Source organism: Arvicanthis niloticus, chromosome 8 (genome assembly GCF_011762505.2).
Source record: "Arvicanthis niloticus isolate mArvNil1 chromosome 8, mArvNil1.pat.X, whole genome shotgun sequence".
Taxonomy (NCBI): Eukaryota; Metazoa; Chordata; class Mammalia; order Rodentia; family Muridae; genus Arvicanthis; species Arvicanthis niloticus.
In genome coordinates, this window is record NC_047665.1 from 30,380,581 (window position 1) to 30,395,420 (window position 14,840).

Here is a 14,840-nt window from a genome sequence, read left to right on the forward strand (position 1 = left end):
AGCAAGTCTAACTTTAAAGTCATTTACCAGACTACTGTCTTATTTTTATTTCTTCTAGATCAAATGTTAATTATAGAACTTATTGATAGTTGTTCTTAACATTGATATTCACTTTTTAAGACTTGTGTGCTGGGAGCTTCATTCTGTTGGTGAGCACTTGCCTGGCAAGAACAAGGTTTTGGATTAGAATGTCATCAGCAAAAGGAAAGGAAAGTAAATTATGAGTCTACATCCAACAGAATCCCTGCCTTCACTCCATTCCTTTCCACCTATATTGTCATTGGCTCTACCTTACTGAACCTAGCCTCTAGGAGAGTCCCAATACCCACTTTATCCAAGAGTGCCTGGGCAGTATCAATAGACTCCTATTTCACCAATAAGTAAAAAAATTAAAGCACTCACAGCTATTCTTCCTTTGTGCACTGGAAGGTCTGCTTCAGCTTTTGATGCCAGTATCAAGCCTGACATTGTGAGCCTTGATGTCCTGCTACCCACCTTGTCTAACTCCTATCCAGATTCCAGCATGTTTATAGCTTTATATTTCCCTAGCTTCTGCTATTTGGGGCCAGGCCTACACACCCATTTCCTTTTAACTTTCTCCATTTAAATGTTATCACTGCTGTGCTTATAATGGTAGTGTTGGGGAGTTATGGCCACATAATTCTTGTGTTGACTTCAGTTACTTAAAATGAAGTGTTTGAACTTTATCTGGAAGCCCTGAGGGACCCAGACATTTTTAGAAAAGTGGGATTCAGTGAGATTTTAGAATTTAGAATAATGTTTCAAGTATCAGGGTTGATGGATTATAGAGAGGCCAAGCAGATATCAGGCAACTTTCTGCTACTGGGAAAGAGGGTAGTGAGTTACAGACGGTATGGAATGGGTGAATGTATGCAAGATATTAGTGTCTTAGAAGCAGCTACAGAAGCCTGAGCAATCTGTAGTGATGACTGAAGATTCTCTCTAGATACTCAGGATAGGGGGTCTTGCTCTTTTTGCTTCAGTTACTGGTTATTTTGTATATCAAAGGTTAATTGACTGTATCTCTCCCAATCCTCAAATGAATATTGGCTAAAAACTTGCCTAGCATTTTCAGTAGTATAGAAAATTAGGGCTGGAGAAGACATTAATAATTAAGAATAGAGAAACTGAGGCTTAATAAGAAAGACTTATTTGCCAGGCAGGCCTTAGATTCTAGATTGGGAAAATGAGGAGCAGAGCCCTAAAAGTTTAGTGACCAGAGATTAGCAACTTTTTCACTTTCTTTTTATTTCATATTCATCAGCAACATACACAAGCATCTTTTCCCATACCCAAAGGAGTTACTGCACAGCCAGTTAAAGTTGCTCATAAGAAATTCCAGTTTCTAATGCTTTGTAGGATTTTTTGTTGTTTTGTTTTCCAGTTTCTTGTGAAACTTTAATTTAGTGATTATTTTCCCTTCTTTCTTCGCAATTATTTATTCTTCCATTCCCTATTTGCCTGCCATAATGTAGGTATAAAAACCATTCTCTTCTACCCTCTTATCCCCAGGAGTCTGCTTGTGTCACATCAGTTTGCAGATCTGAAGGCTGGAGACATTGGCCAATCTTTGAGTTATAATCACAAGCAATATGCAAAAGAATGTAAGACTTGTCTTTTTCAGATGGACCTGTTCTCCTATAAAATCTAAAGTCGGGGTTACTTATCAGTTCTAGTGTAGGTACACAACACAAAACAAAACAATTCAAGTATAACTTGGGGCTCAGTTTGTTAGTGCTCACATAGGCCTATAATCTCAGCACTTGGGAGCCCGAGGCAGGTGGGGTTTCCTAGCCTGGTTAAGGATAGCCTAGTCTATATAATAAACAGCAACAACACACACACACAACTTAGTATTTACTTTTTTGCATCTTGGAACTGTCAAAAATTACCTTCTCTTCACTTTGTTGTTATAAAAAGATAAGATTTACTAAGCATTCATACAAAAGCACTAATAACCATATTATTAATAATCTTTTTCTCTTCATGCTGAAGTACCTTCTTATGTGTTTATATCATGTTTGTCACATCATTGTTGTGAAGACAATTCTTTATTAGAACTTAAAACAAAACTCAGAAAGACTGCAGAGAGGAAGGAGGTGTATTTTCTGAGTTACACTGATGTTGAATAGTCTTTCACCTAAGAAATATTGCAGAATGTATCTACATGCTAGGCACTGATGTTGGTACATGCAGATGAACACTATAGGAGAAAACAACATTGCCTATAACATGTATGGTTTCTTTTCTATGCAACTGCTTTCTAAATAGAATATCATTCAGCTAACTGACATTATTAATTCAGTATTTAATCAAGTTTAAGGGACAGGTCTGCCATTGGTGTAGACATCAGGACCCAGTGAGATAGAATAGGAGCTTCATACTAGTTTTTTATTTTACAAAATTGTATTATACTCACTTCCTGCATCAGATTTCATAAATCAAAGAAGAGTAGCCATCTGTTTTCTTGAACATTTTCCTTCTATCCTGAATCCTCTTGGAACTCCAGATGACTTTCAAAATGCAGCCTGCAAAGGGGTCCTGCTTTCTCTTCTCTATACCCTGCTCTTCTTGGCAAGACTCATTGTCCTTTCAGTGTCAAATCAAAGCTTTGTGTCTTCAGAAAATATGTTATTTAGAATTCCCAGGTGAATGAAAAGAAAGGAAAAAAAGAAAAGGAAAAAATAAGAACATGACTCTCCTAGGTATGGTGGAGAGAGTTTATTGTAGATAAAAAGTAGAGCACAGTCAGAGGCGGAGACATCTGGGAGAGTCTGGAGTGAGTGTGAACCAGAGCTCTGCCATATGTGGAGAGGAGAGAGGAGGACAGGGGAGGGCAGGAAAACCAGGAGACCAAGAGGCCAGGAGGGTTAAAAGGTAAACATACAGTCAGGGTAACCAAAATGCATGGATTATATAGGGAAGGGTAGCTGAGGGAAAAGCAGCTCGGTATCTGGGCTGGAAAAGTTTAAGGTAGGTGGCAGGGTATTCCAGCTAGAAAGACTAATAATACACTTAGATTTTGGTGGTTGGAATTTGTGGTAGTGTTAAGAGCTTGTGAGTGTAACTTGTGCCAATGGATGGTGATGGAGGTACATTCTAGAGTTTGCTTTCTTTAAGTACCTTGTAAAATACTAAAACTCGATTGTTCCTGCTAAAGAGAAAGCAAGGTTACTTATGATAGACTCTAGCAATATCACCATATCATATATCATATGATATATATATATATCATATCATATATATCATAGCATATCACATGGTCTTATTCTTTCAGTATTTGTTATGGTACAAAGTATAACAGGAAAACGACTTTGTTATAATTAACATGTTAATAGTTCATTTTTAAAAAGCGAGGTAATGATGCAGACATATGCTATGACACATTATAGAGCAAGACGCAGCAGTGGACTTAGTCCCCACAGGAGCTTCAAAGCAAGGAGTGCCATGAGTGATACTCAGGACACTTGTAGCAGTGGTACTGTCAACTTCAGTGGCTCTCAGGAAGGACTCAAGCTACTGAGAACTGTGGTATGCATTTTCAATATAAGGAAATTCTCAAGATTTATATAGAACTTAGTGAAAATGAAAAAACATTCTTTCTACGTAGTTCTGGCCCGCATAAAGTTCTTGCCCCTCCTGCCCTAGCTTCCTGAGTATTGAGATTACAGGTATGTTCTACCAGCCCTGTCGCACAACATAATATTTTAGTTTAGTCTTTGTTTTATATTAATTTTAATTACAACAAATTATGCGAAGCCTGGTTATGTTTTGCTTGCAACAGTAATTTAGTACAGACTTTAAGGATTGGACTGAAGATTGTTGGAGAATACAAAAGTAGCACACATATAACTCAAGCATTGCCACTGATACAGGAAAGAAAAAGTAACATGTTAGAACTGGAGGTTACCAAACATCAGCCCATGGGGACACTGGTCTTCTTTATGTTAGTAATAAGAGTCAACAGATTTGGAAAGTGGTGACTATGAGGTTGGCTTCCAGAGCAGGTGAGCCCTCATAGACTGGAAAAACTTTACAATATAACAGAAGTATAGCCCCCTATGGCCTTTGACTCTTGGTTCTACTTGTTAATGTGTTTGTTAGCAAAAGTGTGAATTCATGAAAATAACATAGTTTGTTGAACAGATAAGTTAATATATCGCATTTACTAAGCACTGCAAAATGTAGTGAATGGGACAGATAGACAAAGGCATTGGAGGGTAGTGCCTCCTACAGTTTTTGGAGGGTTTTTAATCTTGTCCTACATGTATAGTTCCCCTGAAAACCCTTAATTGACGGACATCTTAATTTGCCCTTCAGTTTATAAAGGTTAACAAAGATTTCACTTCTTTTTCTGACTGTAATTTTAAACTGGTTGATTAACATATGAATGTGTTTCTAGCCTGTAACTATAAATGTTTTAAAACAAAACTGTAACTGCAACAGTATAAAGAAAATATATAAAGTTGTATGTTGATGCAGGCCTTGAGCTGGCCTGGGAGAAGTCCAATGTAGGTTCAGAGCACAGAACAGGAAGTCAGCCATGGTCAACTGGTATTGTCTTCTGCTCAGCCACAGCCAAGGCTGTCACCACAGAGGCCCTTCTTAAGCTGCAGACACATAAAAAGTGTGTTCCAGAATAGCATTTACTTATGCATATGTAAACCAGGGACTTCGTGCTCTTGAGACATAGCCACTGCTGAAGCATACATGACCAGGGGCTTATCGTCCTGCTACTCATTCATATTTCCTATCCCCTACCCCAGACAGCACGTTACCTCTAGAACAGCTCGCATCTCATATCCATTTCCTCATGTGCCTGTGTCTTCCAGGAGCTTTTCTTTGAATTGTTTTTTAAGTCTTAGAGTGTCATGGTCACACTTTGTAAGCCTTGCAGCATTCTTTTCCTGCCTCTTACTCATCTACATGCACAAAAGGACAAGCAGACACAGGAGGCAGGGGTCTGTTTTCCTACTCTGCATTTTCTGCAGCCAGACCTTATTCCCTACAGTCAGACCTATACTTGCTTGACTCTACCAGCCCTGGCAAAGCTTTGTATGTGGTCCCAGCTATTAAGTAAAGGCTAGCTAGCCCTAGTGACTCCTGCTCACTAGGAACAACTAATTCAAGATGGAAAACAGTGTTTTATTGTGGGTCTCATTGATTCATAACTTGCTCTGGCACCAGAGCTGTAAACAGTGCATACTGTGACTACTTGTGTGGTCTGAGGCACTTTCCACACAAGGCATTATGAGCTTCTCTTGTAACTTTTGTTAGAGATAGCATTTTTCTTGTCTTTTGGCTTTGTTTTACTACATTTAGTTTTTCATAAAAAAAATTACTTTCTCTGAGATGATGTGGAGTCAGGAAATTTCAAGTAGTTCATTGAGATGTGTGTGTCCATATGTGCACTGCAGTATCCTCAGATACTCTCCACATTATGTTTTGATGGGAAGTCTCTCCATGATCCTGGAGCTCACTGATTCTACTGGACTGCTGGCCAACAGACCCAAAGAATCCCCTTTCTCTACCTCTCTTGTGCCAGTATCACAGGACAGGCCGACTATACCCAGAGTTTTATATGCGTGCTGGAGCTAGAACTCAGGTTTTGATGCTTGCACAGCAAACACCTTACTCCCTGAGCCATCTCCCTGTTGAGATTTTGAAAGTGAAATTTGCTCTCTATGTGGTTTGTTGTTGTTATGGTATATGATGGTTACAGTTAGGGTCAAGTTCTAAACTTCAGGATTAAAAGCTTCTTACTCTTTCTAGTGAGATTTCTTAATACCTTTTGTGTGACAGATGCTCTTTAGTATTGTGAGAACAACCAGACAAAGAAAAATTAGCAGAGCTGCAAGGATGCTTGCAGGCCAGTTTGCTGAAGAAGGTCAATATTCCCGTTTAGTTATGCCCCAAGGCAGAGGGCCCTGGAGCTGGTGGGGTGAATCTAGCTCTTTCAAGTGGCCAGATCCAGAAAGGGATCTAGAAAGACAAGAAGGGAGGACTAAGCAGCGGACAGGGATGACACTGACCCAGATGTACCTCTAGGGAAGCCAGAGGGAATCATGCAAGGGAGCCATGGCTTTATAAGGGCCTGAGGAGGCAAACAACACGTGTGTCTGTCTGCAGTGTCATATGCTATCTTTTGATTGAGGGACTTGAAAGAAGTTAATCCTTATTCATCATTTTTTTTTTACATTGTTTGTTCTTGCTTCCATGGAAATTTCTTTCATATTGAAAGGGTGAAGTTGTCAGAAGGCTTGTATCTCTGAGCTATGAAGGGAAGGAATAGATGGGTTAGTCCTAAGCTTTGTTTTACATGGATGCTGTTTATATGGATGGAGGGGAAAAGGGAAGGAGAGCTTTGTGGAAAATGTCTTGAATTCAGTTTAGTTAAAATTTCTCAGAAAAAGGAAGCAAATTAATCGGGACACTTTGAAGTCATGTGCATAGTGATATCGAGATGTTAACTGGTAACATGCCTAGGGTATGGGTAAAAGGAAAAAACTCAACCCTCCCCACATATGCACACTAATCCCTAGGCCTGAAGCAGGAATGCTCTAGGCCTGGTAGAACAGCATCACCAGTTGCTACCAGTGGACCATGAAGAGATCTGGAGGAATGTGAGGATCCAGAAGCAGGTGTTCTGGAGAGGGAGTTAAGAGAGCTTTTGGGATTTTCCCTATGTATTTTTTTCATACCAGTCTGATTCTTCTTTTATTCTTACCATGAGAAATAAGATGCTGCTTGCCATGTTACCTGGCCTCTGGAAAATACAGCTTTTTAATGACTCTAGTCCAAAATTTAGAATATGTATATATTTATTTTAGAGTGAAGCAAAAATACAGCCATTCAGTAGAAGCTGAGCTTAGATTTTGATGATAGGATTGAGCCCACGTCCTATGTCCCAAGCACGGGTGGCTCTCAGGCAGCCCTAGATTCTCCACTGGAAACTACTGCACTAGGGTGTACAGTAGGTGAAGCAGATTTAAGTGTACTTCTGATTGATAATATATTTTTGGGAGTATGATCAAATTATGAGTCCTAGAGCATCAGGGCTTCTCTTGGCTATTAAATGCAACTATAGTTTTAATTCAGAAGTCAGAAAGTTATTTCTGTAATGGACCAGATAATACTCTCAGCTTTGTGAGAATTACATTCTTAAACAACAAATTCATTAGCCCAGTGATTGTAGCATGAAAACAATGGTGGAAAACATGTAAGAGAGTGACTGTGGCTGTGTCCTGTAAAACTGTATTTTATAGTGGGAAACTGGCCAGGTCTGGCCCCTGGGCTATAACTCTCCAGACCTCTAGTGTTTTGCAAATCATACTTTTAACTTTTGAAAGTTGAAACTATAAAGTACTGTTTTGATTGGTGTAGACATTTAATTTATTACTTCATGTTAAAAAGTACTTTTAAAATAATTAATTGTTTATAAAATAATCTTATTCTATAAAATCTTGAGTACCAAACATGCATTCCTTTTCATGGAGTTATACAACAGTTGTGAAAGAATGCTTTTAAATTGCTAACAGGCAGCCATCTTCCCCATCATCCTCTGCTGTCTATGCTACTTTCAGCCTAATTGTGGTTGATCCTTTTCCATAGCCTGTCCTCTGAATGGAGTCTCATTGCTTATGTCAAGTAGAGCAGTTTCCTTTCTGTACTCTAAAGTCTGCAGGGACACTTGGTTTACTGAAAATAGAACACACGTGCATGTTCTCTGTTACATTTACCATGCCACTCTGCTTGTTTTCCCTTTCTGTTTCATATTAAATGTATACCTATTCTTCTTTCTGAGTCGTGTGCTCATTTACCTGCTTAGAATGATATCTGCTCCACGCTGAGGACTCACGTAGCACTGTTATTGTTTTAATAGAGCCGTTGATACCTCTGTCCTGAGGCCTTTTCAGTGTATGTTCCTATCAACATAGGACTGAAACTTTTCTGAAGAACAAAACCTACTGTGTCCAGACCATTCATCAGAGATATAATAGTTTTCAAACTATGTTGCTGAGACAGTTGGATCTCCATCTGCTAATAATGAATTTTGACCCCTAATTATATACAAAATTAATTTAAAATGATCATGGAAATAAGTATAAGGGACTAGTTTATAAACATGCAATATAATATTTTCACCTTCCCATTATGGAATAAATTTGTATTCACTGTTTTACATGTTTTGACATTATTTTCATGTTACAGTCACAGAGCTAAATGAACATAAGTATACATTCATTTTTTTAGCTTATGGAAATTATTCCTAACTATAACACAAAGCACATATAACGAAGAAAAACAGGTAAATTAGACATTTTTTTGTTCATAAGCCACTGTTTAAAATTATGAGAGGACAATTGTCCTGATGTGAAGAGATTTCAAGTTATGTGTCTGGCAGAGGACTTATACCAATATATAGAACAGGCCAGCACAGTTCACTGAAGAACTGAGAAAGAGCCCAGCTTAAAAAAATGGGTGGAGGGAGAGTGGGTGGGGGAGCATTCTCATAGAGGCAGAAGGGGGTGAGGTGAAGAACTTAGGAAGAAGGAAGCAGGAAGGGGGCAACTTTTGGAATGTAAATAAATAAAATAACTTAATATAAAATTCAAAGCAAACAGAAAATGGACAAAGGATTTATATACAAAGATGGTCCTTAAGTATGACGATATCCTCAATATCCTTAGTCCCCACAAAATGCATATCAAGACAACAGTGAGAGAGTACTTTAAACCATAAGCATGACTATAACCAAAGACTGCAAATATTGTTGGTTAGAATAAGGAGACATCAGAACCCTTACATATATCAGTGAGTGAGACCGTGAAGGAGCGAGGCAACTTTGGAATAATAAATCAACTGTTTTATGTAACATGGAACATGGTGTTAACCACATGCCCCAGCACCTGTATACCTAGGCAGCTGTATCTAAGAGCGATGACAACAGTAAGAGAGGAAAGCTAGTTTAGAAGCCCATATACTATGTGACTTCACTCCTAAGAAATGTTTCCAGTAGGTAAATATATAAAGGAAAAACATGACTGATCAGTGGCTGTCCAGGTACAAGTGGGAGCTGGGGGCTGGCGAATGACTGCTGATAGCTGCACAGTGTTTTGTGAGTAATAAAAATGTTCTGAAGTAAGATGGTAATGACGATTGCATAATGCTGTGAATTATGAAAACCATTAAATTGTAAACGTTAAACTGGCAAGTTTTATAGTATCTCTATAAACTATTTTATAGTTCATTTTATGTATCTCTATAAAGTATTATTTAAAAAGGATAAAATAGTCTGGGCATGTTGGTGCATACTTATAACTTGGAGGTAGTGGCAGGTGTATTTCGGTGAATTTAGGGGTAGCCTGATCTACATATAGTAATCCATGTCAGCCAGGGCTGTATACTGAGACCCCATCACAATAAAATAAAGTTAAATACTGGAAAAATGGCTCAGTTTGTAGGAGCACCTGCTGTGCAAACAAGAGGACCTTCATTCAAATCTCCTGTACCTATGTAAAAGCTTGGTATGGCTGTAATGGGGAATAAGGATCAGCAGATTTGGGGAGCTTGCTAGCCAGTTAGCCTAGTTCAAAATGTGAGTTTCAAGAGTATTCGGTCTCAGAAATAATGTGGATACCCTTGAGGAAGACAAATAATATCCTCCTTAGTTCTCTGCATGGTAGCTACACCATATATGTGTTTATACAACACACACACACACACACACACACACACACACACACACACGGAGGAGGAGGCATAAAATGAGCTCAGTTTTACTCTTGTGGCTTTTTACAAGATTGTGAATGAAATATATAGCTTTCTTGTTAGTTTCTTAGATAGCTCCTAAGGTTTACATATAGCTGTAGATGATATGGGCGAAGTGGGTAGAGTCCTTAATGAGCAGTGGACCAACTTCTGACAGTGCTGTATATACATAGATAGAGCCATGACTTTTGTCCAAGGGATAATCAGTAGCCAGGAAATAATGAAAACAAATGGCCTTACCCTATTGAGAGGTTTTCCCACATGAAGATTAAGATAGTTCATTCTACAATAGATACACCAGTTGTAAGGTTTTCAGCCTCATTGTCTTAAGGTATTTAAAATAAGGTTCTTTTACTTATCATGTGTCAAAGTTATTTAAGAAATAAGCCTAGAAATCACATGGTTCTGGGTAGTTTTTTGTCAGCTTGACACAAACTACAGTTATCTGAGAAAAGGAACCCAAATTGAGAATACGCTTTAACCAGATCAGTTATAGACAAGTCAGTAGTGCCATTTACTTGTTTAATGATTAATGTAGGTAACCTAGCCCACTGTGGCTAGTGTCAACCCTGGGCTTTTGATTCTGGCTTCTGTAGAAAACAGGCTAAATAAGCTGTGATTTGTAAGTGGCACTCCTCTGTGCCTTTGAGGTCCTGGCCTCACTTCCCTCTATGATGGACTGTGATTGGGATATATGAGGCAAATAAACTTAGGTCTTTCCAGGTTGCTTTTAGCTACGGTTTGTATTACAGAAATAGAAACCTACCTAAGAACATGCCTGTTTCCTTTAAAGTAAACTCATTTTGCAATTCTGGAATATGTTGAATTACATCTTAGTAACCTCATAGAAATCAGTTTATATATACACATTAGCATTTTGTTGCATTTACTGTGCCATTTAATAAACTCACATTCTTTATAGGTACTACAGTTATTATTGTGCCCTTTAAAAAAAGTGAAACTGTGTTTTCAAAAGTTAACTGTTGTATATAATACATGTTCTTAGTCAGTACACAGATATCTTTGAGGGCTCATTTAAACTGTGTATTTTTCTAGACCTCCAAAAGTTTGGTTCAAACTGAATTTTTAACGAGTACCATCTAAAGAACCGAGCGTTGCCCCATCATGCAAAGCTTCTCAGGGATGTGGCTAGAATGTTGAAGAAATGTAGGGTGTTAAAGTGTTGACAAAAGTGCTAAATGAATATTGATGTAGTCTTCTGCTATTCCACATTAGAAGTAGATGAAATCCACAATAGAAATTCTGTTAAGAAATAACACTTGCTGTTTTCTTACCAGCATAAAGCCACATGTTGTGAAATTGCTATGCTTATCACCTTGCTAGCATCTCTCACAGATGGCCTTTAATGCCAGTCATCTCTGCCTCTTCTTCACAGATCTCCTTTGACTTAGCTGAGTACACCGCAGATGTTGATGGAGTTGGCACCTTGCGGCTTCTGGATGCAATTAAAACTTGTGGCCTTATAAATTCTGTGAAGTTCTACCAGGCCTCAACAAGTGAACTTTATGGAAAAGTGCAGGAAATACCCCAGAAAGAGACCACACCTTTCTATCCAAGGTCACCCTATGGTAAGGACATATGTGCCCAGCTGCATATAATGTTCTCTGCAAGTGTGGGGATGTTTCTGCTTTTATTCTGCACGTGTGTCATAGTCTTTTGAGTGTGATTGACCCTGAGATAGACTAAAGTGAGAGACTTGTTGGGAAATAGAACATATGCATTATTACCAGGTAAAATTACCACCTCAACCGCCCTATTCCTCCAACCTTTCTACATAGATCACTTTATGTGGAAATTTAGCCCGAATAGGCCTTTTTTCTAAGGTGTTAAGAGATTGTGCTGAAGCAATGAGCTATTGTATTGTTTTATCATTTTCCCCATGAAAATTTCTCTGTGCTCAAACCTAGCATGAAAAACCAGACTTAAATTACCCCATTTATAAAGAAATATTCATTAAAGATGTAAATAATAACATTTTTAAGCAGTTTAAATGTTAAGATACCAAATATTTTCTTTCTCATTTTCTAAGTGTGTGTGTGTGTGTGTGTGTGTGTGTGTGTGTGTGTGTGTGTGTGTGCATGTGAGAGAGAGAGAGAAAGAGAGAGACAGAGAGAGAGAGGAAGGGAGGGAGGGAGGGAGGGAGGGAGGGAGGGAAGGAGAGAGAGAGAGAGAGAGAGAGAGAGAGAGAGAGAGAGAGAGAGAGAGAGAGGGTAGGTAGGTCAGAAAGGTGAATTTGATATATTTTATATAATATAGTTGAATAAGTGTGATGGCAAAAGAATTAATTATGAATGTTACAAAGCAGGAAATTGTATTTCTTAATGAGATGATTATTTAGCACATGTTTGTCTTTGCCTTGTGATTTATATTTGCTATTTTGATGCATTATCAATAATATTTTAGTTATTATTATTTAAGGTGAATGAAAAGCATGATCCTTTAGAGTAAACTTTATCTTTAAAAAAATTATTCCGACAGGAGCAGCCAAACTCTACGCCTACTGGATTGTAGTGAATTTCCGTGAAGCTTATAATCTCTTTGCAGTGAATGGCATTCTCTTCAATCATGAGAGTCCCAGAAGAGGTGAGTGGATATATTACTGCAAAGGAAAATTTTTTGCTTTAGCCACAGAAAAGGTTGTATGTATATTTTGCTGGTGTTCTACAGATTGAAAAATTTTTACGTCCATTTTTAGTATCAATGACTGTGGTGAAAATAAAATAGAAATCTAGCCTTAATTTGTAAGAAATTAAAAAAAAAAAAACTCATTGTGAAAAGCTGTACTGTTTGCCAACTTTACTAGTTTTATTAGTTTTCAACTCAAGTATTGGGAAGTTTCTGTGTGAATGCAAGAATGAGGGATAAACTACTGGTGGTCTCTCAATTCATTGTTGGTTACCTAGCCTCATCCAGTTGAAAAGTCAGTACCTTCTCAATACATTCCATTAGAGAAACAGCAGAAATTATTTTGAAATCAGTTCTTGAGAATTATTGGGTGTGGTTTTGATTGTTTTCCAGAAAACTTCATTTTCTTTACGTGGGCTTTATTGTCCTTGAGACTATTAGCAATACCATTTCTCTGATTTCAACATTTAATCTTTTTCATAGTTCTTTTTTATCATTATTACTTTTATTTTTTACAGTCCAGTTGTTAACCCCCTCCTGGCCTGCCCTCCCACAGTTCCACATCCCATTCCTCCTCCTCTGTCTCCAAGAGAATGTCCCCACTCCCCAACCCCCACCCCACCCCTGCCAGGCCTCTCCACTCTCCAGGGTCCCAAGTCTCTCAAGGGTTGCTTACATCTCTCACTGAGGCCAGATCAGGCAGTACTCTGCTGTTCATGTGCCAGGAGCCTCGTACCAGCTAGTGTATGCCGCCTGGTTAGTGACTCAGTGTCTAAGAGATCTCAGGAGTTCAGCTGAACATTAAATTTTAAGTAAGAAAATATATTCTCCCACTATTACTTCTGATTTAGTGAAATATGGGAAATGTTAACCAAGCCAAGTAAGCTATGCTGAGAATGGAACCCACAATCTAAGTCATTAAAGTAAAAATCTGTACAATCTAAATCAAAGGCATTTTATTAAATTTCATGCCCATTTAATCTTAGAGTGTGAGAATAAGCAAGAAGCCCAATATTATAACTCGTATCTTACCCAACAACTAATAGTACGTCTATTTCAGTGAAAATTTATTTGACTATATACTCACCTAATTAAATCATCAAATCATAGAGAAAGATTAAAGTGTCTGATTTATAAAGGTGTCTTTAGCATCACATGTTTTTATTCTGTAATTGCTTAAGTTAACAATTCCCATGATGGGTTGTTAAGGCAAGGATGCCAATCTGTCTTCTTTGCTTCCCTCCCATCCTCCCCCGCCCCTTCCCCCCCCCCCCCTTTAATTAGTTTCGTGGTTCTGGGTATTGTTGGTAAGGGGAAATGACAAGAAAGAAAGGTTTTCTTTTTTCCTTTCTTAAAGCGTCTAGTGTGTGTGGTGGGGTGGAGTACGGGGATATTAGGAATCTGTTCAGTAATGATAATCCTGTCTCTTCTCTCACATACATGCTTGTATGTATTGTTGGGTTTCTGTATTTTATTCTCTTTGACATGAACCATTTCTCCTACCCCTACAAAAAAGGTAAAAGTTAATTTCAGTTAGCCAAGTTAGAAGAGGTGAAAGCATTCTTAGGTTGTACAATGAAAAGATAATTTAACTCTAATGTCTCTGCCAGTCCTTTATTTGTACCTGTAAAGGAATCCTTTTTTATTAGTATTATTTTCTGAATTTTAAAAATTAATGTTCATAAATTTCAAGGAAAACTTTTAAATGATGTTAGAGATAAAAAAAAAAAAACTTTCACTCATTCATATTAAATTTCCCAGCACCAGTGTCACTATTATCATGCCCAGCAATACCCTTAATGCCTTCAGACCTGCAAAGGGAGTTATCCTGTATGTCATTCTGCAAAGTGGGTGTTTGTTAAATATTTGTAAGGAATGATTTTGGACCATCAAGGTAGCTTTATCTTCATAACTCATAATGAAAGGGGAGCACTAGCTCTAGCTCTAAAAAGTTGTCTTCTATGTCTGTGGTGTAGTTACACACATATATATACATATGCACAGATAAAGATAAAAATATAGACACAGACAGATGGAGACACACATACACATACATAGATATACACTCATACACACTAAAATAAAAATTACCAGATACATTGTCACATTGAGATTATTAAATGAAATAAAACTTCACCTTAGGATTTAAGCCATTTTATTGTTTATATATATATATATATATATCATGAAACAATGAAATGGTGCATATATATATATATTATATATATATATATAAAATGAAACAATAAAATGGCTTAAATATTAAATATTATATATATAATTAAGGTATGTTCCATTTTTTAAACTTCATTTATATAACCAAATACATATAGATAGAAACATGAAACATATATTAATACTATCTTTGATAAATGTCTAAAATTTAATATATATAGCATTTT

General features: G+C 37.5%; 1 protein-coding gene across 1 annotated transcript in view; it reads left to right on the plus strand.

Moving 5' to 3' along the window:
* Gmds (GDP-mannose 4,6-dehydratase) overlaps positions 1-14,840 on the plus strand; it is a 514,073-nt gene that overhangs the window by 201,116 nt on the left and 298,117 nt on the right. The window contains exons 5-6 of the mRNA XM_034509632.2: positions 11,189-11,381; positions 12,292-12,396. Of these exons, the coding sequence (XP_034365523.1) occupies positions 11,189-11,381; positions 12,292-12,396 (298 nt within the window). The remainder of the gene's footprint in view (positions 1-11,188; positions 11,382-12,291; positions 12,397-14,840) is intronic.